We start from the raw sequence: 20,003 nt of genomic DNA on the forward strand, positions 1-20,003 counted from the left end.
ACCCCATCTCGGGGGTGGAAATTTTGTATTATATTTTGACCGCAAAAGTTGGTAAAACATTCATTCTAAGCAAAAAACGTTCTATACATTTTTTTGATAAAATTAATAGTTTTCGATTTATTCGCTATCGAAAGTGTTAGTTTAATATCGAAAAAATCAATGTTTTTAATAAGTTTTCTGCTAATAACTCCAAAAGTTTTCGTTTTATCAAAACAACTTTACTTAACAAAAATGTACCTTTTGAAAAAATAAACAAAACCGTTTTTTTAATTTTCTTTAAGACCAATAGTAATCGAGCTATACTTTATTATATGTTAGTTCTTCTTCGTCAAATGCTAAATATTCTAGTTTCAAAGTCAAAACACGGAAAAACTATGCATTTTTCGAGGACAACTTGTTTAAACTAATTTAAAGTAGGTATTTAAAAATATCTATCTCATATCTATATAAAATTAAGTGACTTATGATGAAAAGAATCGTAGCCCCAATTTTTTTTCAACAAACAGTGATTGGAAGCAACCCCCTAATCACCACCCTAATTAAAATTAGTCATTGACCTTATTTGGTCTTCTTTATTTATGTATTATTAATAGGTTCTAGAAGTTGGACCGGCTTAGAATGATTGGTTTAAAAAAAATGGAGTTAAAAGCGAATAACAAATTTTTGTAGTTTGGAAAAAAATTAACTTTTCTTCAGAACCGAAAGATTAGCATCAGAGATACGAAAAAATGTTTAATAATGAAATTGTAGCTTATTTAATTCCCAAGAAACCGGTTTGCAAAAGTGTTTTCTACGCCAAAAATTGAGTGAGCTATTGACAATTAAAACTTGTAATAACATGCAAACACCACCTTTACCAACCCTTTCCAAGTCAACTCGTTTTGCGACTGAGGATTTTAAAAAGATTTAATAAGAATGTGCTTATAGATCTTGTAAAAACCTACAAAATTCTTTTTTATTTAACTTTCTAAGAAAAAAAATAAAAAAGTTACAGTTAAAAAATCAATATTTTTTTTGAAAAAAAAGGAGAAATCCAATTGGAAGCGTAAATGTAAATGTAAGTTAGCGGTGTTTTTAGTCATTGGTCTTATTCATTCTTCTTTATTTATATATTACTAATAGATTCTAGAAGTTTGACTGGCTTAGAATGATTAGTTTTACATAAACTGGAGTTAAAAGCGGATAACGAATTTTTGTAGTTTGTTAAAAAATGCCATTTTCTTCAGAATAGAAAGAGTACAATCAGAGATACGAAAAAATGTTTAAATATGAAATTGTAGGTTATTTAATTTCCAAGAACTTGGTTTGAAAAATGTTTTCTACGCAAAAATATTTATGAGTGAATCGTAAATGAGTATATCGAAAAAACAGTGATTTTTAGATAGAAAACTTTCGATAGCGAATAAATTGAAAACTATTAATTTTATCAAAATAATGTATACAACATTTTTTGCTTAGAATGAACGTTTTTATCAACTTTTGCTGCCAAGATATAATAAAAAATTTCCACCCCCGAGATGGGGCGGCAACCACCCCCATGGTAAAAGCGCCTTTCGGCATCATATAGATTTTGATTCTTGGACTATCCACTACTACTTATTCTCAAATTTTCAAGCAAATCGATCCATTCTGTAAAAATTGCGAGGTGAAAAGCTTCGGTCCCTGGACTATAATGAGTCTTTCCATGTTCTCTGTGTTTGCTATCATAGCATGTCCAAAGTATTTTAATTATTGAAGATGGACTTTACTGCAGAGTCGTTAGCTAACTTTTAGCTCTCTTAAAATTGAATTATTTGTCCTATGGTTGGTCCAAGGAATTCGTAGCATTCGTCTCCAACAGAACATTTTAGTGGCGTCTATCTTTCTTCTTTCCGAATTTCTCAGGGTCCAAGATTCACATCCGTAGGTCAGTATTGGGAATATTAAGCAGTTGACCAACCTCATCTTTAACGCTCTTGAAATTTGACAGTCCTTCCATGTTGTGGTCAATTTTGCTGTGGCGACTTTTGCTAGATCACATCTACGTTTTATTTCTTCCTGTAGTGACCCTGTGTTTGTGATTAATGATCCCAGATAAAAGTATGAGCTTGCAAGCTCAAAACGATCAATTGTGGTTATGTGTGGATGATTGTTATGTAGTATATCTAATATCATGATCTGATTGCTGTTGTGTTTGCTTATTTAGTTATTGTATAATATCTTCTTCTGGCCTACTCTGGTATCTATGATCTAGTGCCATATTCTTGCCAGCCGTTAACTGCTCTCTCTTTTAACTCTCTTTCCTCAACTTCTTTTGTACCCAGATCTTCATCTCAATTTTCTTTTCTTTTCAGTAAAATAATTGAAGTGGAAAAGTAAAGTGAAAAACTTCTAGTGGAAAACCGTACTTATTTAAAAATTATTTTTATGAAAAAATTGAAGTTTTCCAATAAAATTTCAGAACTTTTTTGCTCTTATCAGACCATTATCAGTGAACATATAATTATCAATTGAAATTAGCCACTTGAGAAGGTGTAACAACCTTTAGAGATTAGTAAATTATTTACAACTAAAACTAAAGCGACTTGTGGTCGATCTAATAGGATTTCGCTTTAAGAGAACATACTGAACTCTACTTGAAATAAGGACTTCATCCACCTATGTCCTAAGAAACAAGTCGTTTGGCTGGTATCTTAGTCTTATCCACATTTACTATTTTCTTCCACTGTTGTCGTTCTTGTGTGTGTTTAGGAGGTGATTTCAATGCATATGTGGGCCAAGCCAAGGCAGGATACGCAGTAATACATGGGGGATTAGGCTTTGGAACTAGAAATGAAGCTGGAGATGACATGCTTGAAATAGGAACAGCATTGAATATGGCGATTGTTAACACATTATTTAAAAAGAGAGAAACTCAACTTATTACCTACAAAAGTGGACAACATCAATCCCAAATAGACTACTTCATGATAAGGAAAGAAGACATACGTGAATGCAAGGACTGCAAGGTAATAGTTAGTGAGACAGTAAGCCAACAACTTAAGCTGCTTGTTCTGGGCATCGAAGTAAAAAGCGAAACTAAACAAAAATATCGGAGAGGACCACAAAAAATCAAGTGGTGGATGCTAAAATATGAGAAAGAATGTCTATTCAGAAGAAGAATAGTAGAAAAAATATGTTGGAACATGAAAGGAATCCCTAATACAATTTGGAGAAAAATGACCAGTAGTATTAGAGGGACTGCTATTGAAATACTTGGGAAAACGTCAGGAAAAAAGTTTGAGGATAAAGAGACTTGGTGGTGGTCAAACGAAGTACCAGGAAAAATAAAAGAGAAGAGAAAATTCTATAAAAAGTGGCAAGAAACCACATCCGACACAGATCTTCAAAACTATATGGTGGCGAAAAAGGAAGCGAAAGTAGCAGTAGCAGAAGCCAAAGCAGAAGCGTATTCAAACTTATACGATCAACTTGATACCAGGGAAGGCGAAACGAAGATATATAAAATAGCCAAACACAGAGCAAAAAAGCAAAAGATTTTAATCAGAGTAGATGTATCCGAGATGAAAATAATAAAATTCTAGTTCACGAAAGGGATGTCAAAAAGAGATAGAGAAAGTTCTTTGACAGCTTATTAAATGAAGAATTTGACAGACAGCCTGTAGAGTCAACAGAGACAGTAGCAGCAATGGTCACCAAAACAACAAACGAGGAAGTGGCTCAAGCGCTTCAAAAAATAAAGAAAAGAAAACGGTAGGACCAGATGATATTCCTGGGGAAGTATGGAGAGCATTGGGAGAGACAGGAACAAGGTGGCTAGCAGGTCTATTTAATAGAATTATGGAAGTTGGACAAATGCCAGACGAATGGAGAAGCAGTATACTGGTACCTGTTTACAAAAACAAGGGAGATTTACAACAATGTACAAACTACAGGGCTATAAAACGGTTTAGCCTCACCAGGAAAATACGGGAAAGAGTAATTGATAGACGGATACGTGAAGAGACCGAAATATCCGAGAATCAATTTGGCTTTATGCAGGGCAGATCAACAACAGGTGCAATTTTCATTATAAGGCAGTTGATGGAAAAATACAGGAGTAAAGAAACAAACGCTCATATGGTATTCATTGATCTTGAGAAAGCATATGATAGAGTCCCTCGAGAGATTCTTTGGTGGGCACTAAATAAGAAAGGAGTCCCTGGTGAATATGTATCGATTGTGAGGAACATGTATGAGGGAGTAACGACTAGTATTAGGACAGGTGTGGGAGAAACTGATAAATTTCATGTGAAAGTAGGATTGCACCAAGGCTCTGTGCTTAGTCCGTATTTGTTCTCATTAGTTTTGGACCAAAAAACAGCGAAACTACAGGGTAACATTCCATGGTGCTTAATGTATGCTGATGATGTGTTAGTAGGAAATAGTGAAACAGACTTAGAACAAAAACTGGAACAGTGGAGGCAAGCTCTGGAGGAACAAGGTTTAAAACTTAGTAGGACAAAAACAGAGTATTAAGAATGTTCATTTAAAGATGGAGTTACTACAAATAAAACAGTATCTTTGGATGGTGAACTGATTGTAAAAAGCAATAGTTTTAAGTACCTGGGATCGGTATTACAGAGTAATGGAGAAAAAGATGGAGATGCATGCAGTAGAATTAGGGCTGGATGGATGAAGTGGAAAGAAGCGAGTGGTGTATTTTGTGACAGAAAAATTCCAATGAAGCTGAAGGGAAAATTCTATAAAACAGCTATAAGACCGGCTATGATGTACGGAACTGAATGTTGGGCAGTGAAGAAGAAAGAGGAACAACGAATGCATGTGGCGGAAATGAGAATGCTTAGATGGATGAGTGGAGTGACAAAGAAGGGTAAAATTAGAAATGAGTATATTAGGGGAAGTCTAGGTGTGGCACTAATTGATGCCAAAATGAGAGAGCATTTGTTAAGATGGTTTGGTCATGTTCAACGTCGAGACGTTAATCACCCAATACGAAGAATAGCTGAAGTGCAGATTCCTGGAAGGAGTAGGAGAGGAAGACCAAAGAAGACCTGGGGGGAGACGATAAGGCAGGACATGTTGGTAAAGGGGATTGACATTGATATGACCCAAGATAGAATTGTGTGGAGAAATGCAATTAGGGAAGCCGACCCCGCATAGGGATAAGGCAAAGGTGGTGATGATGTTTTCGTTCTTGTCCAGTATATTACTATTTTGCTAGATCAGTTATTACTATATTTTTTATCTGACCTCCTACTATCGGGCCATGTTCCGTCCATTTTATATTCGTATTTTGCTTTTATTTTTATAGAGTGTCTGGAGTTTCTTAGTAAGTCTTCCTTCTCTATTTCCCTGTTATTTTATCTCGACAAACCAAAAATGTTAGTCCGTAGTATTTTTCGTTCCGATACTATCTAGTAATATTGTCACTTGGGGATCTAGCTATTATCTTCTATATAGCTATTATTGAATCTTCTGATTGCTGTCAAGTATTTGACTTCTTTAAGAACTTCGATGTTGTATATTCACTGATGGGTACAAGACATTTTGTCTAATTCTTGGTCTTAGAATTTCGGTAGGACCATGTATTTCGTCTTATCATCATTAACGCTAGGACCCAATTTCTTGGCCTCGTTTTCCAATAGGATAAAGACTTCCTTTGCAATAAGTAACAGATTCCTGCAGTTCTATTGGATATTATTTCCATATCGTCAGCAAAAGTACCTAAGTAGTATTTATGATCTCTCAGTAGTAAATCCCTTTGTCAGCTGTGCTAGGTACTTTTTACTGTATGGTCAAAGGTGCGATAATACAACAAAGGGATAAGAAAATCTCTTGTCTCATAAAGAGGAATGTTTATACAAAAACGATGATTTATAAGTTCCCGAAAGGATTTGAAGAAGAAAACCAGAGAAGACTTGATAAGAGACGCTTAACCACGATATGTAAGTTAAGGGGATTGATATAGATATGATATAAAACACAATTGTATGAAAAAAATGTAATTAGGGAAGCCGATCTTTGGTAATGAAGGAAGTGGAAAAGTATATTAAAGTGTGTAAAGATATTTAATTTCTTTAGCTAAGCGCTTTCAAAACGCTGTCAAAGTATAAAAAAGAAGTACCACTATTTAGAGTTGTATGTGTGTGCATCATATATGGAAATTTTTTCTGCTGTGCAATTCCGGATGATGAAAAATTAATTAAATAATAAATAAATATAAAAGAGTAAAAACAACCACTTAAACGTTACAAACTTATAAAATTTTGTTCATGGTAATGGGTATCACCCAACCATTTCAAGTGAAGCGGTGTAATTGAGTAGTCAATGAACCATCAATGATACCATGAACAAAATTTTATATGTTTGTAACGTTTAAGTGGTTGTGTTTACTTTTTTACATTTATTTATTATTAAATTAATCTTTCATCATACGGAGTTGCACAGCAGACAAAATTTCTAAATATGGTGCACACACATACAGCTCTAAGTAGTAGTACTTCTTTTTTATACTATGACCATTAGCTCCGAAGATGACATTTTTGTCGAAAGCGCTTAGCTGAGGAAATTAAATATCTTTAAACATACTTTATTTTTAAACATACTTTAATATACTTTTTTAACTTCCTTCATTCATTCAAGTGTGTACAAAATTTATCAGTCTTTCAACGACTTAGATAAGGATAAAGACAAAGAGGATAAGGAACAGAGTATTAGTTATCACATTTGTTATTAGAATAATAAAGTATACTTACATAAAATATATAGAGAATACAACACAACTAAAGCAATAGCTTCACTAAGTAGAACTGTGCCATCTTCTAAAACTACAATTAAAGCAATTACTGCAAAACCATACATTGTACTATCACGGGTTATGGGCCACCATTCAATATCCATTGCCTGAATTTAAAAGAAAAACTTTTAGGACAGGATGCCGCGCACCAAAAAAAGTTGGTTAATAGCCAGCTGAAAATTTGTTAATAGTTTAACGGTGTCTGTCGGACAATCTTCGATATATGGGAACACGGGAACAGGGGATGTTTTAATTATGGAACGTGATTTTATTTGTGCAACCTGTCATCCTAACGAGTTTATGATTGTGAAAACTAGCAGGTTGTTTTTAAGTGTATTAAATAGCACCCTTTATTATGAAAAAATGTTTGTCCGACAAATATGTCATGGTCATTTTAGTAAGTCCGATACGTATAACATGTCAAAAGGCAGGTATTATATTGGTGGTAAATAGCAGTCCGATTTTAATGCATGAGATTTTAACGAAAGGGTACGTAACAAATCAATTGGAAGTTCTGTCCGACAAAATACATGGGACGTTTTCGCAGTCTGACGTTCGAAACCTGTAACCTGTTCCACAATTAAAACTTCACCTGTTCCAGTGTTCTTGTACATCAAAATTTGTCCGACTAGACACCATTAAATTATTAACAAATTTTCAGTTTGCTGTTAATAATTTTTTTTGGTACGCGGGATCCAGGACTATTTGTAAGTTTATTAAACCTATTATACAATAAATACTATCACTAGTATCAAAACTAAAACAGTATGTTCGAAAGTAAATGTATAAAAAATTATTCCAATTTGGAAAAAAAATTAAATTTATTTATTTACCATAATGTGGTATTTTTTGTTCATTTAAAATTATTAAATAATATTTAACTTACGGAACACAATGTTTTAGTTGAATATTAAAAAAAGGGAAAATCAAAATAAGAGATATTGGCCCACATAATGATTGTTAAGGACATTACTTCATTATTTATTTAGTGGTTAGGTTTTCTCCGCTGTTAAAAATGTAAGGTCAATTTTCTTCATTTTTGTGTACACATAATTTACATGGTACACATTGGCCGTGTCAAGTGCTATTCAGATTTAATATTGCAAGAACTTGTGTGTTTAAAGTGATACCACTGAGTGTTATGCTATGATTTTGTTAAAATACCTGCTTGTTCAACTGGAATTAATTTAGTATGATTGGAATTAATCTATGTTATAAGTCTTTCTAGTAATTTGTACATCATTTGATACATCTATTTAACCTTCATAATTTCACCTCCAATTTCGTTGAATCTCCATCGATTCTCATGAAAATTTATGAATAGTTAGAAGTGAAGAGGTAGAAGATACCTCTAGAGATAGAAATGACATAGTACCAAGTTGCGCTTTTAATCTGGGTGTGGATTCCACCCCTTCTCGGGAGTGAAAATTATTTTATTAAAACTCAATAAATCGATAGAGTAACAAATTCTAAGCAAAATTTGTTGAAGATTATAAAATAAAATAAGTACTACTTTTTGAGGTATTTAAAAAATATACGTTAATTTTTCGTGGAAAAATGCATTTTCTAAAACGATTTTTCATATACAGGGTGTTTCATTGGGATACGGAAATATTTTAATTGTGAATAGAGGTCACCGAGGTGGTTCTAGGTATACTACATTTTTTGCTCTACCGACTTTTATAACCGAGTTACAGGGTGTTTTATCGATTTTGCCAATTTCTTTCCTAAGCCATAACTTTAAAACCACCCTGTATATTTTTTTGATATTTGCTACACATGTGTCTCATCCAAAACCCAAACGACCGACATACTAATCACAAGAAAAATCCAGGTCCGGAATAACAAAAAATTATAAAGTAATTGTGACCTTAAAACAACACCCTGTATATTAAAATTCTGAAAAGAGCACAAAAAACTAAGTCTAATCGTTCGCTTCAATTTTTCGGCCAGACAATTTTATGACTTTGATTTTAAAATTATATTGAATTTTTTAAGAACGCTGACATTAAAAAGAAGGTATTATTAACTTTTAATTATAAATTATTAAAGCTATTGAATAAATAGTTATTTTAAAATTAATCAATACTTATTTACCACATTGGAACGACCCAATTATTAATCAGAAGAAAAATCCAGGTCCGGATTAACAAAAAAATAAATAAAGTAATTGTGATCTTGATACAACACCCTGCATATTGAAATTTTCAAAATTTGTTTGCACATTTGAAAAGACCACAAAAATCTGAGTTTATCGGTTTGCTTTAATTTTTCGTGAAGGAAATTTAATGACTTTAATTTTGAAATTAAATATATTTATACTTTTAAGAACACTAAAATTAAAAAGCAGATTTTTAAAGCACTTTTAACAATAAATTATTAAAGTTATTAAATAAATACCCATTTTAAAAATAATCAATACTTATTGACGACATTCGAATGACCCACTTACAAATCACAACAAAAATCCAGGTCCGGATTAACAAAACAATATAAAGTAATTGTAACCTTGAAAAAACACCCTGTATATTGAAATTTTCAAAATTTAATTTTGATATTGTGTCGAAATTTTAAAGAACTCTGGGAACTCATAATAAAAATTTCGATATTATTTCAAAAGTAATGTCATTAAATTGTCTGCACAAAAAATTAAAGCGGGACATTAAACTTAGTTTTTCGTGCTCTCTTCAGGTGTGCAAACGTATTTTAAAAATTTCAATATACAGGGTGTTTTTTCAAGGTCAGAATTACTTTGTATTTTGTTGTTAATACGGACCTGGATTTTTCTTGTGATCAGTAAGTAAGTCCTTCTAATGCTGTAAATAATGACTGATTATTTTTAAAAATTAGTATTTATTCATTAACTTGAATGATTTTTTAATAAAAGTGCTTTAAGAACCTGCTTATTAATTTCAGGGTTCTTAAAAATTTGAATATATTAATTTCAAAATTAAAAGTTAATAAATTTTTGCACAAAAAATCAAGGTGAACCTATAAACTCAGATTTTTGTGATCTTTTCAAATGTGCAAACAATTTTTGAAAATGTCAATATACAGGGTGTTGTTTCAAGGTCACAATTACTTTATGTTTTTTTGTTAATCCGGACCTGGATTTTTCTTGTGAGTAATAATCGGGCCTTACCAATGTGTTAAATAAATATTGATTCATTTTAAAATGAGTGTTTATTCAATAAATTTAATAATTTATAATTAAAAGTTAATAATACCTGCTTTTGAGTGGAGTTCTTAAAAAAATTCAATATAATTTCAAAATTAAAGTCAAAAAATTGTCTGGCCGAAAAATCGAAGCGAACTATTAGACTTAGTTTTTTGTGCTCTTTTCAAATATGTAAACATATTTTCAAAATTTCAATATACAGGGTGTTTTTAAGGTCACAAATATTTTATAATTTTTTGTTAATACGGACCTGGATGTTTCTTGTGATTAGTATGTCGGTCGTTTGGGTTTTGAATGAGAGATATGTGTACCAAATATTAAAAAAATATACAGGGTGGTTCTAAGGTTATGGCTTAGGAAAGAAATGAGCAAAATCTATAAAACGCCCTGTAACTTGGATATAAAAGTCGGTAGGGCAAAAAATTTAGTAGACCTAGAACCGCCTTGGTGACCTCTACTCACCATTAAAGTATTTCCGTTTCCCAATGAAACACCCTGTATAACTCAAAAACTATAAATTTTTTACAAATAATTTATTATTACCTAAATTGAAGCTAACAAAAAAATCTAATAAGTCCATTACTTAAAAATTCAAAGTGAGTTACAGGTAATTGGATGTATATTTTTTTCGGCGAGTACCTACTCAGATCTAATTATTCAAGTTTAAATAACAGGATAATGATGAATTGTATAATATATAAATAAGGTAAAAGGTAAAGTTTTCAATCCCAATAGCAACATTAATAATATTGAAAACTATTAAAAATATTACTCAAGATTTTTAAATTGAAAACTTATTGGTTCATTTCACTGGTTGGATCTTTACTAAGCTGCAGACGGGGGTCGTGAATTGCATAGTGTAGAATTCCTTCCCTTTTGTCTTCACTGCAGCATCCATCTGGCTTGCATATTGTAGAAGCTTTGGAGGTGTCACCAGGGAAATGGACTAATAAGTTTTCAATTTAAAAATCTTTTGGTTATATTTTTAATATTTTTCAATATTATTAATGTTGCTATTAGGATTGAAAACTTTACATTTCAATTGCCAGATGACGCTAGTCATCTAATCCATACACGTCAGTTGCAATGTGGGGATAAGCTTTCATGGTTGGTCACTTCGAGTATGGAGCAGCAGGCATACGTCTCTCCGACGATGACTCCAATTAGAGTCGAAAATCGTCGATTCAGAGTCCTGGACTGCGTTCCGTATTCTAAGTAAAAAATAAAATTGTTTTGCCTTCGCATTGCAACGTAATAAAAATGGTATGCATTTTTATTTATTTTATAATATAAATTTACTAAACACCTGCCAGATTACTCAGGAATTCCTATCAAGTGAGCTCCAGAAGAAGTTAACAGCATCAAAATTAAGCAAGTTATGATGAAGATAAGAGGATTTTTTGATTTTTTTTAGGAAAAAGTGAAAAATAAAAAAACCTATTTCCACAAAAATTAAAATAAATTTGCGTGCATAGAAACCCGCCCACTTAAAAATTTTGTCATTTTTGGTGTCTCGTATTTCCTAAACCTGTTGGCAGATTAAAGTGATTTTTTTTTAAATAGTGTGATAGTCTGATTCTTTAGCAATACCGCTGTAATAATACTGTTACTATACAGCTAAATGTTCATTGTATACCGGGTGTACGATTCAAACTGTTTTTTTTTTCAAAGGTCGCATCACCCTGTGGAATATTCTAGCATTTATGAAATACTGAAATTAAATACCAACTATAGCCTCAGGTTTTCTTAACATTCTGTTTTTTTATTAATTCGCTTATGTTGGATAATAAAAAAAGTTAGGTACTTTAACAACTAGCCATGTTCTTCATCAATGCACGTTGTTTTTAAATAAGTATGGCAAACTTTAAGGGGTAATTCTTTATGAAAAAATAATGACAATTTGCTTTATAATCGTATGTCTGCAAATGCTTCGTTTCCGAGATACGGGATGTTGAAATTTTTCTTACAAACTGACGATTTATTTATTGCTTTAAAACCGGTTGAGAAATGCAAATAAATTTTGGTGGATTTTAAGACGTAGTTATTGCACATTTTTGACATGCAATTAAAACTTTAATATTCACCATTGGCGCGGATAGGGGTAATATGACCGTATGCACGCTAATGGTGAATATAAAATGTTTAATTGTATGTCACAAAATCCGAAATAATTATCTCTTAAAACCTACCAAATTACATTTGCATATTTTAAAAAAAGACTAAGTTTTCAATCTAATGGCATATAAAACAACATAATGCTATTCTACACCCCACCAAAATGAAAACAATGGGAACCTTCTCTGGTTACACCTCCGAGGCTTCTACAATTTGCAAGCCATATGGATGCTGAGACTAAGGAAGATGAGGGAATTCTACAATTTACAATTCACGTGAATTGCAACATCCCGTATCTCGAAAACAATACATTTGCGGACATATTATATTTATACAACAAACTCTCATTATTTTTTCATGCCAAATTACCCCTTAAAGTTTGTTGCACTTATTTAGAAACACCCTGCATTTAGTCCAGAAAGCCACTGCGCATCCGCTAGGAAAAATATTCTGATTCGGATTTTTTGCACAATCTTACTCAAAAAGGACCCCTTTCAACAAATTTGCATGTTGCCAGGACCAAAAGTGGGTCAAAAATTTTTTAAAGGTTTTTTTTGTTTTATTTCTAAAATTATTTTTCTTGCATGAAACAAATTTTTTTAGGTTTTTTGGATCATTCCAAACAGAAAAGGTCTTTCGTAACTTTTCTCTAAAGTTTTTGACATATAAGCGATTAAAAATTGAAAAATTGAGAAATCGGCCATTTTTAACCTTCAAGAACTATGTAAGGTATGTAGATATTCTTTAAACATCGATTGATGAAATCCCGAAGAGTTTTTTGCAATACAGTGTTGAAAACTCCTTTGTTTTTTAATTGCCACCGTTGCATGTGTATACAGTATGGTGCAAGTGAAAGGAATTAATTCGTTATTTCGTAAACCGGCGACTTAAGGAAAAAACCCGAAACAAGTCGATTTTTGTTTTTAAGTTATGATATTGTGGCATATATGGTATACTAGTGACATCATCCGTCTGGGCGTGATGACCTAATCGATGATTTTTTTAAATGAGAATAGGGGTCGTGTGGTAACTCATTTGAAAGGTTCTTCAATTCTCTATTCAATAATTTATATTACTGAATAGAGAATTGAAAAACCTTTCAAATGAGCTAGCACACGGCCCATATTCTCATTAAAAAAATCATTGATTACGTCATCACGCCCAGATGGATGACGTCACTAGTATACCATATATGCAGCAATATCATTATTTAAAAATAAAAATCGACCTGTTTCGGTCGGTTTTTCCTTAAAGTCGCCGGTTTACGAAATAACGAATTTATTCCTTTCATTGGCTTCATACTGTCGTCGGTGGAAAATAGTGTCTCGTACGCTTGATTACCAATTAAAAAACCAAGGAGTTTTGAATATTGTATTGCAAAAAACTCTTCGGGATTTCATCAATCGATGTTTAAAGAATATCTACCTACCTTGGCAACATTCAAATTTTCAGTTTTTCACATAGTTTTTGAGGGTTAAATGGCCAATTTCGCAATTTTTCAATTTTTAATCGCTTATATGTCAAAAACTATCAACTTTAGAGAAATGTCACTAGAGACCTTTTCTGTTTGGAATGATCCAAAAAACCTAGAAAAACTTTGTTCCATGCAAAAAAAATAATTTTAGGAAAAAAACAAAAAAAAAAACGTTTAAAAAATTTTTGACCCACTTTTGGTCCTGGCAAAATGCAAATTTGTTAAAAGGGGTCCTTTTTGAGTAAGATTGTGCAAAAAATCCGAATCAGAATATTTTTCCTAGCGGATGCGCAGTGGCTTTCTAGACTAATTGATGAAGAAGATGTCTAGTTGTTAGAGTACCTAACTTTTTTATTATCCAACATAATTAATCAAGAAACAGAATGTTAAGAAAACTTGAGCCTATAGTTTGGTTTTAATTTCAGTATTTTATAAATGCTTAAATATTCCACGGGGTGATGCGAACTTTGAGAAAAAAACACAGTTAGATTCGTATACCTGGTATGGTATGCACTGAAAATTTTAATGTTTAGCAACAATGTTATTACAGCGGTATTGATAAAAGCACTTAAATCGGCCAACAGATTTAGGAAATACGAGACATCAAAAATTACCTAATTTTTAAGTGGGCGGATTTCTATGCACGTATAAGTATATAATATATTATACTAATATCTGTAAAAGCTTCTTTATTTTAGCATAAGTAATGACCTCAAAATTTTGACCGGTTTAGAATGCTTATAAAAGAGAAGGGGTGGCATCCAACCCCAGCGTAAAAGCGCAAGCTGGTACCAGATCACTTTTATTTCTCAAGCTATCTTCTAACCACTCACCAACTTTCATGAAAATCGATTAAAATCTTCATTGACTGCACAATGAAAGACATAAAAAACACTATTGGTCGTCGATAAGACCGCGAGAAAAGAAATTGTTAAATATTTGTAGATATTAATTTATCACAGTAAAACCTTTGATGTTCGATAATTAGTTGACTACATAGTTTGTCATTGTCCATTAACGTTTGAAAAGTAAAAATATTAAAAATTTCGCTCAATACGCAGTAACTAGATAGGCAACTTATGACACAGTTGCCAACAACTTAAAACAAGCCGCCTAAAAAACATAATATAGATTGATTGTTATTCAAAACGTGCACATAATGATGTAAATAATCATTATAGTGATTCTGCAAATCATTAAACATATTTATAAAGAGTTTATGGTGACAATGCCAAAAATAAAGTATTACAGAGGCCACCATTATTTTTGGTGATTTAAATTTGATGTTGATAAGTGTTCTTAGCTAATACCGGTAGGTACTTTGATTCTGAATGTGAATTTTATTTGAGCACATCACATCAAGCTTTATCGCAAAATAAAAATCCTTGAAGTCCAGTCGGGGTAGACGAATAACAGGCCTAATGTTGCATTACGGGCTGCCCCAAATTTTATGTTTCTAATTTTTAGGGGGGGGGGTCAATAGTAGTGTAAATTTAAAATCTCGACTGATTTCCGCCGTTGCGTTAGCCGCCATCTTGTTTTTGCTCTATATTAACGCTCTATAGAACCGTTTTTGCTCTATATTATCTCCGCCATTTTCAACTTTTCGACAAAAAGAATAACAACCAAAATTATTGAAAATTTAATTTTCTATTCGATGATCATTTTCTATTAGAGAATAATTATTAAATTATCTCGTTCATTATTAGTTTGACTACAAAAATGTTCCTATACAAAAATAGAGAGAATTAAATTCTACACAATTTTAATCTCTTTCATTTTTTGCTAAAGTTAATATTTAAGGTAGTACGTATGCGATAATGGCGCGAGCGTAGACCTGATTGATTTTGTAGCAATTGTTTTTGTTCAATATCTACGCCATTTCCAACTAAAATTTTTCCTAATGAGGTTTCCTACAATTTTTTTTTAATTTTTTTCATGCGCTTGATATTTTCCGAGTTAAGTGGGAAAATAGTCAAAGTGGTGGGGGGAGCATAATTAGTGAATTGAATCTTGTTTCCGAGCTGGCCCAAATTTTATAATTCTATCCTTTAGGGCACATCAATAGTAGTGTAAATTAAAATCTCGACTGAATTCCGCGGTTCCATTAGCCGCCATATTTATTTTAAAGGAGAACCGTTGTTGCTTAATATCTTCGCCATTTTAAACTTTTCGACAAAAACGGTTGCAACTAAAATTGTTGGAAACGCAATTTCCTACAATTTCTTCTTCACAATGTTTTTATGCTATCAATATTCTCCTAGTTAAGGCGGAAAATAGTGGAAGCGACGGGGAAGCATAATTATTATTGAATTGTCTCATTTATAATTAACTTTACGACATATTGTACAGTAACAAAAATAAAGAGGATTATATTTTATACAATTTTTGAAACTTCCAATAAAACGCCAACCAAACTAAGTAGATACATACATAAAAGACATAAATAATAATTTATATGCATTAAGTTCACTTAATTTTATTAACTAGCAGGTTTTATTGGTTGAATTTGTCTGTCGATAATTAAGTTTCATGTCAGCCAACATATTTTAATATTTCAACATTTTTTTTTAAATTTTGGACCCTGTTGGGGGAGTCCTTTCGAAAAATTGTATTTCAGTCCTTACACTTTTTGCCGAAAAGTTGAAAATTGCGGAGACACTGAAAGAAAAACAATTGCTATAAAATCAATCAGGTCTTACGCTCGCGTCTTTAACGCATACATACTATCTTAAATATTGATTTTATCCAACAAATGAAAAAAATCAAAATTGTACAAAATTTAATTCTTTTCATTTTTGGATAGGTTCAAATTTGTGGTAAAACTAATAATTAATAATAAACGAGATAATTTAATAAATCAATAATTATGCTCTAACTGTCACTCTTTTCCCCTTAACTAGAAAAATATCGACCTCATGAAAATAATTAAAATAAACGAAATTATATAAAATCGCAATCTCAACAATTTCGGTTTCTACACTTTTTGTCGAAAAGTTGAAAATGGCGGAGAAATTGAGCAAAAACGGTTCTCGTTTAAAATCAAGATGGCGGCTAACGCAGCGGGTCAAATTGAGTCGAGATTTTAAATTTATACTATTATTGACCCCCCCCCCTAAAGATTAAAAAAATAAAATCTGGGGCAGCTCGTAATGAAAGGTCAAATGCTATCCCGACTGGACTATTATGAGATCTTTCGTATTAGAGTAGGGTAAAGAAGTTTTCCACCTACCTCTACCGAAAGTATACTTTTCCGGACCTGATTGTAGGGAGCAAAGTTGAAGTTTTCCTCCCTAGGGAGGAAAAGTAAAAGTGACGTCATGGTATTTCATTCATGAAATATAACTTATTGACGCCCTGTATAATATCTATTTTCTATTACGTAAGTATCTATACATTTTAACGTTTATTTATAAAACACCCTGTATTTTGCAGAATGGTAAAAAACAGTAAATTTTTATTTTGAGTTAACAATGTTTACATTAATAATTTGATTTATATTTGACAGTTGACAGTTATATTGTACCTACTTGTTAATTTTAGTTCTTATACATTTTGTTGGTTAGTTGCATAAAATAAATTAAGTAAAAATGAAAAAATGACTTGTTATTTGAGGAAGGTGGAAAAACCAAATTTATAACATGGGAGTAAAGTGCCTTTTCCTCCCTTGAATGATTACTGCTCTCCGCTACGCGTCGGGCAGTAAACTTCATTCTCGGGAGGAAAAGTAACACTTTCCTCCCTTGTTATACAAATAGCTATTTCATCGTAGCCTTCCATCGTCCATTTATTGACGTAGGCCTCTTCCAACTCCTTCCACCAATCCCTACCCTGAGCAACATACTTCCAATTTTTTCCAACTATTGTTTTTATGTCATCTACCCATCGCATCTGTGGTCTTCCGCTTGGTGGTCTCCCTTCGTAAGGTCTCCAAATATTTTATTGTGGCATTCCAACGTTGGTCTTTTGTCAAGCAGTGTGGCCTGCAAAGCTCCATTTGAGTTTGGCAATTGTTGTTGTCCAGTCGTTCCTCTTTTTATGTGATAGTCGCATACCCAGCATTGTTCTTTCCATTACCCTTTCCGTTCTTCTTCTTCAGGTGACATCTCCGCTACGAAGGTTGGCAATCATCATAGCTATTTTAATTTTTGAGGCAGTAGCTCTAAATAGCTGTTTTGAGCTGCATCCAAACCATTCTCTCAGGTTCTTCAACCATGAAATTCGTCTTCTCCCGATGCTTCTTCTGCCATCTATCTTTCCTTGCATTATGAGTCGCAGGATGCCATACTTCTTGCCCCGCATCACATGTCCGAGATACTGTAGTTTTCTTTCTTTAATTGTGTTCAACTTCCTTCTCTTTACCTATTCTCGGTACTTCGTTGTTCGTAACTCTATCTACCCAGGAAACCCTAATAATTCTTCTATAGGTCCACATTTCAAAGGCGTTAAGTCGTCTCATTGTCTCTACATTTAACGTCCATGATTCCACTCCATAGTATACTACACTATATACTTAATATTTTGTTAGGCGTACTTTACGAGCTAATGTTAAAATCTTTGCTACATAGGACCTTATTCATTTTCATAAAATTAGAACGTGCTTTTTCGATTCTGACTGTGATTTCTGCAGTGTAGTCATTATTTTCTGTTATAAGTGTTCCTAGGTAAGTGCACTTTTTTACTATTTCGATCTGCTGGCCCTCTACTATCAAGATTTCGTTATTATTATGGTTGTTCTTACTAATTTTCCTAAACTTCGTCTTTTTGATATTGAGAGAGAGTCCGTACTCCATACTACACCTTACTATTTTACTCGTGAGTCTTTGCAGGTCTTGTAAACTATCGGCTATTATTACTGTATCATCTGCATATCTGATGTTGTTAACTAAGACTCCATTTACTCTTATGCCGACTGTTTCATTTTCCAGAGTTTCTCGCATTACCACTTCAGAATAAGCGTTATATAATAGGGGTGATATTATGCAGCCTTGCCTGATACCTTCCTTTATTTCCATTTCTTCAGATGTTTCTTTTTCAATTCTTACTACTGCTTGCTGATTATAATAGAGGTGTAGGTGGTCTATCTTTGCTTCTCCTATTTGCTCGTTGCCTCGAGAGTGATGTTTTTAGGAGCACCTCCCGTAATTTTTTGCTGTGCGCTCTATGACATCTGTGACACCTGTTCTTCTTATTTTCGCGTTGTTAACCATAGGCGCGTTCCAAGTGACATGAAAACCATCATTCGTACTGCCCTCGTCATGCGCATTATAAAAAATGCGTTCTAAGCGAACATGCGAACTACTTGCTTCCACACAGCCATGATGTGAACAAGTCAAATTTAGCTCAATGGTACCTCGAGCGTGAAATATTGGATATTTTGTACGTCCATGTGTAAAGTCACATCATTTTTAAATGTTCCTATGACGGATTAATTTTAAAGGGTTTTTACCCTAATATTTTTACTTTGGTGGTTAGCATGTTTGATTAAGAAACACTGATATTATTAAGAAACACTGATAATCGTCAACCGATTGAAAACTAGTTCTGTTTGTTTTATGATGTAGCCCTATATAGGGATTTTAACAAATATACCTTTTATAAGGGATTTCACGGTTTTTTGTAATAAATGGTATACAGCCAAATACAGGAAATTTTTTCCTCGTGGATTTTTTATTCATTTATTTTTTTACATATATTTAAATTCCACACTTGTTCATTGTAAAAGTTATTCATATTGTATTAATTTCAAATCATTTTTTTTTATTTTTCCCGTGTGTTTATTCTAGTATCCTACAACTCAATATATTTACAGTAGGTACAATTTACGAGAAACCAATCACCATTCTCGATTTTAATTTAAATATAATAATTTAAAGTTATGTCTAGATTTATTTACTATCATTATTTTTGAATTGAAATATTTTCATAAATTATAATAAAACACGAATCAATGTATGGGTACTTAATTGAGATGACTGGCAACGTTTCCCTAGAAATTAGAATGACACATTTGACAAGATCAACTTACACAACTTTAAAAACGCGATTTTCGGTTATAAGAGTGGTACCAGTTTTTTTTTGACGCGAAGTGTACCTGTGACTCTTGATTTCCGTCTAAATAATTACTAATTCTTTTTTTTTTATTAATCTTAAAACTATGGATAATTTATTTTTATTTTTTTCATAGAAGATAGCGATTGTATGTCAGATATCGATTCTGAGGAAGATTTTGTAGTTGAAGTGATGTTTAATGAACATGTTAGAAATATTAATTTCTAACCATCTATCAAACTACTAGTCAGTGCCGGATTAATTATCATGGGGCCCCTAGGCAACCCGGGCTATAAGGCCCCTTAAGAAACCTACGCCTTCTCCCTCCAAAACCACGGAAAACTTCTTCATCTCCGAGCGATATTCCATAGATATAAGATGTAACGGTGACGTTTTTAATAATTTTC

At 32.5% G+C, this 20,003-nt stretch overlaps 1 protein-coding gene across 1 annotated transcript in view; it reads right to left on the minus strand.

Annotated features, from left to right (window-relative positions):
* LOC114327734 (sodium/potassium/calcium exchanger 3) overlaps window positions 1-20,003 on the minus strand; it is a gene marked incomplete in the record, with an annotated part of 139,661 nt that overhangs the window by 73,015 nt on the left and 46,643 nt on the right. The window contains 1 exon segment of the mRNA XM_050657506.1: window positions 6,738-6,885. Coding sequence (XP_050513463.1) covers window positions 6,738-6,885 — 148 coding nt within the window.

This window comes from Diabrotica virgifera, chromosome 1 (genome assembly GCF_917563875.1).
Source record: "Diabrotica virgifera virgifera chromosome 1, PGI_DIABVI_V3a".
In the NCBI taxonomy this organism is placed as follows: Eukaryota; Metazoa; Arthropoda; class Insecta; order Coleoptera; family Chrysomelidae; genus Diabrotica; species Diabrotica virgifera.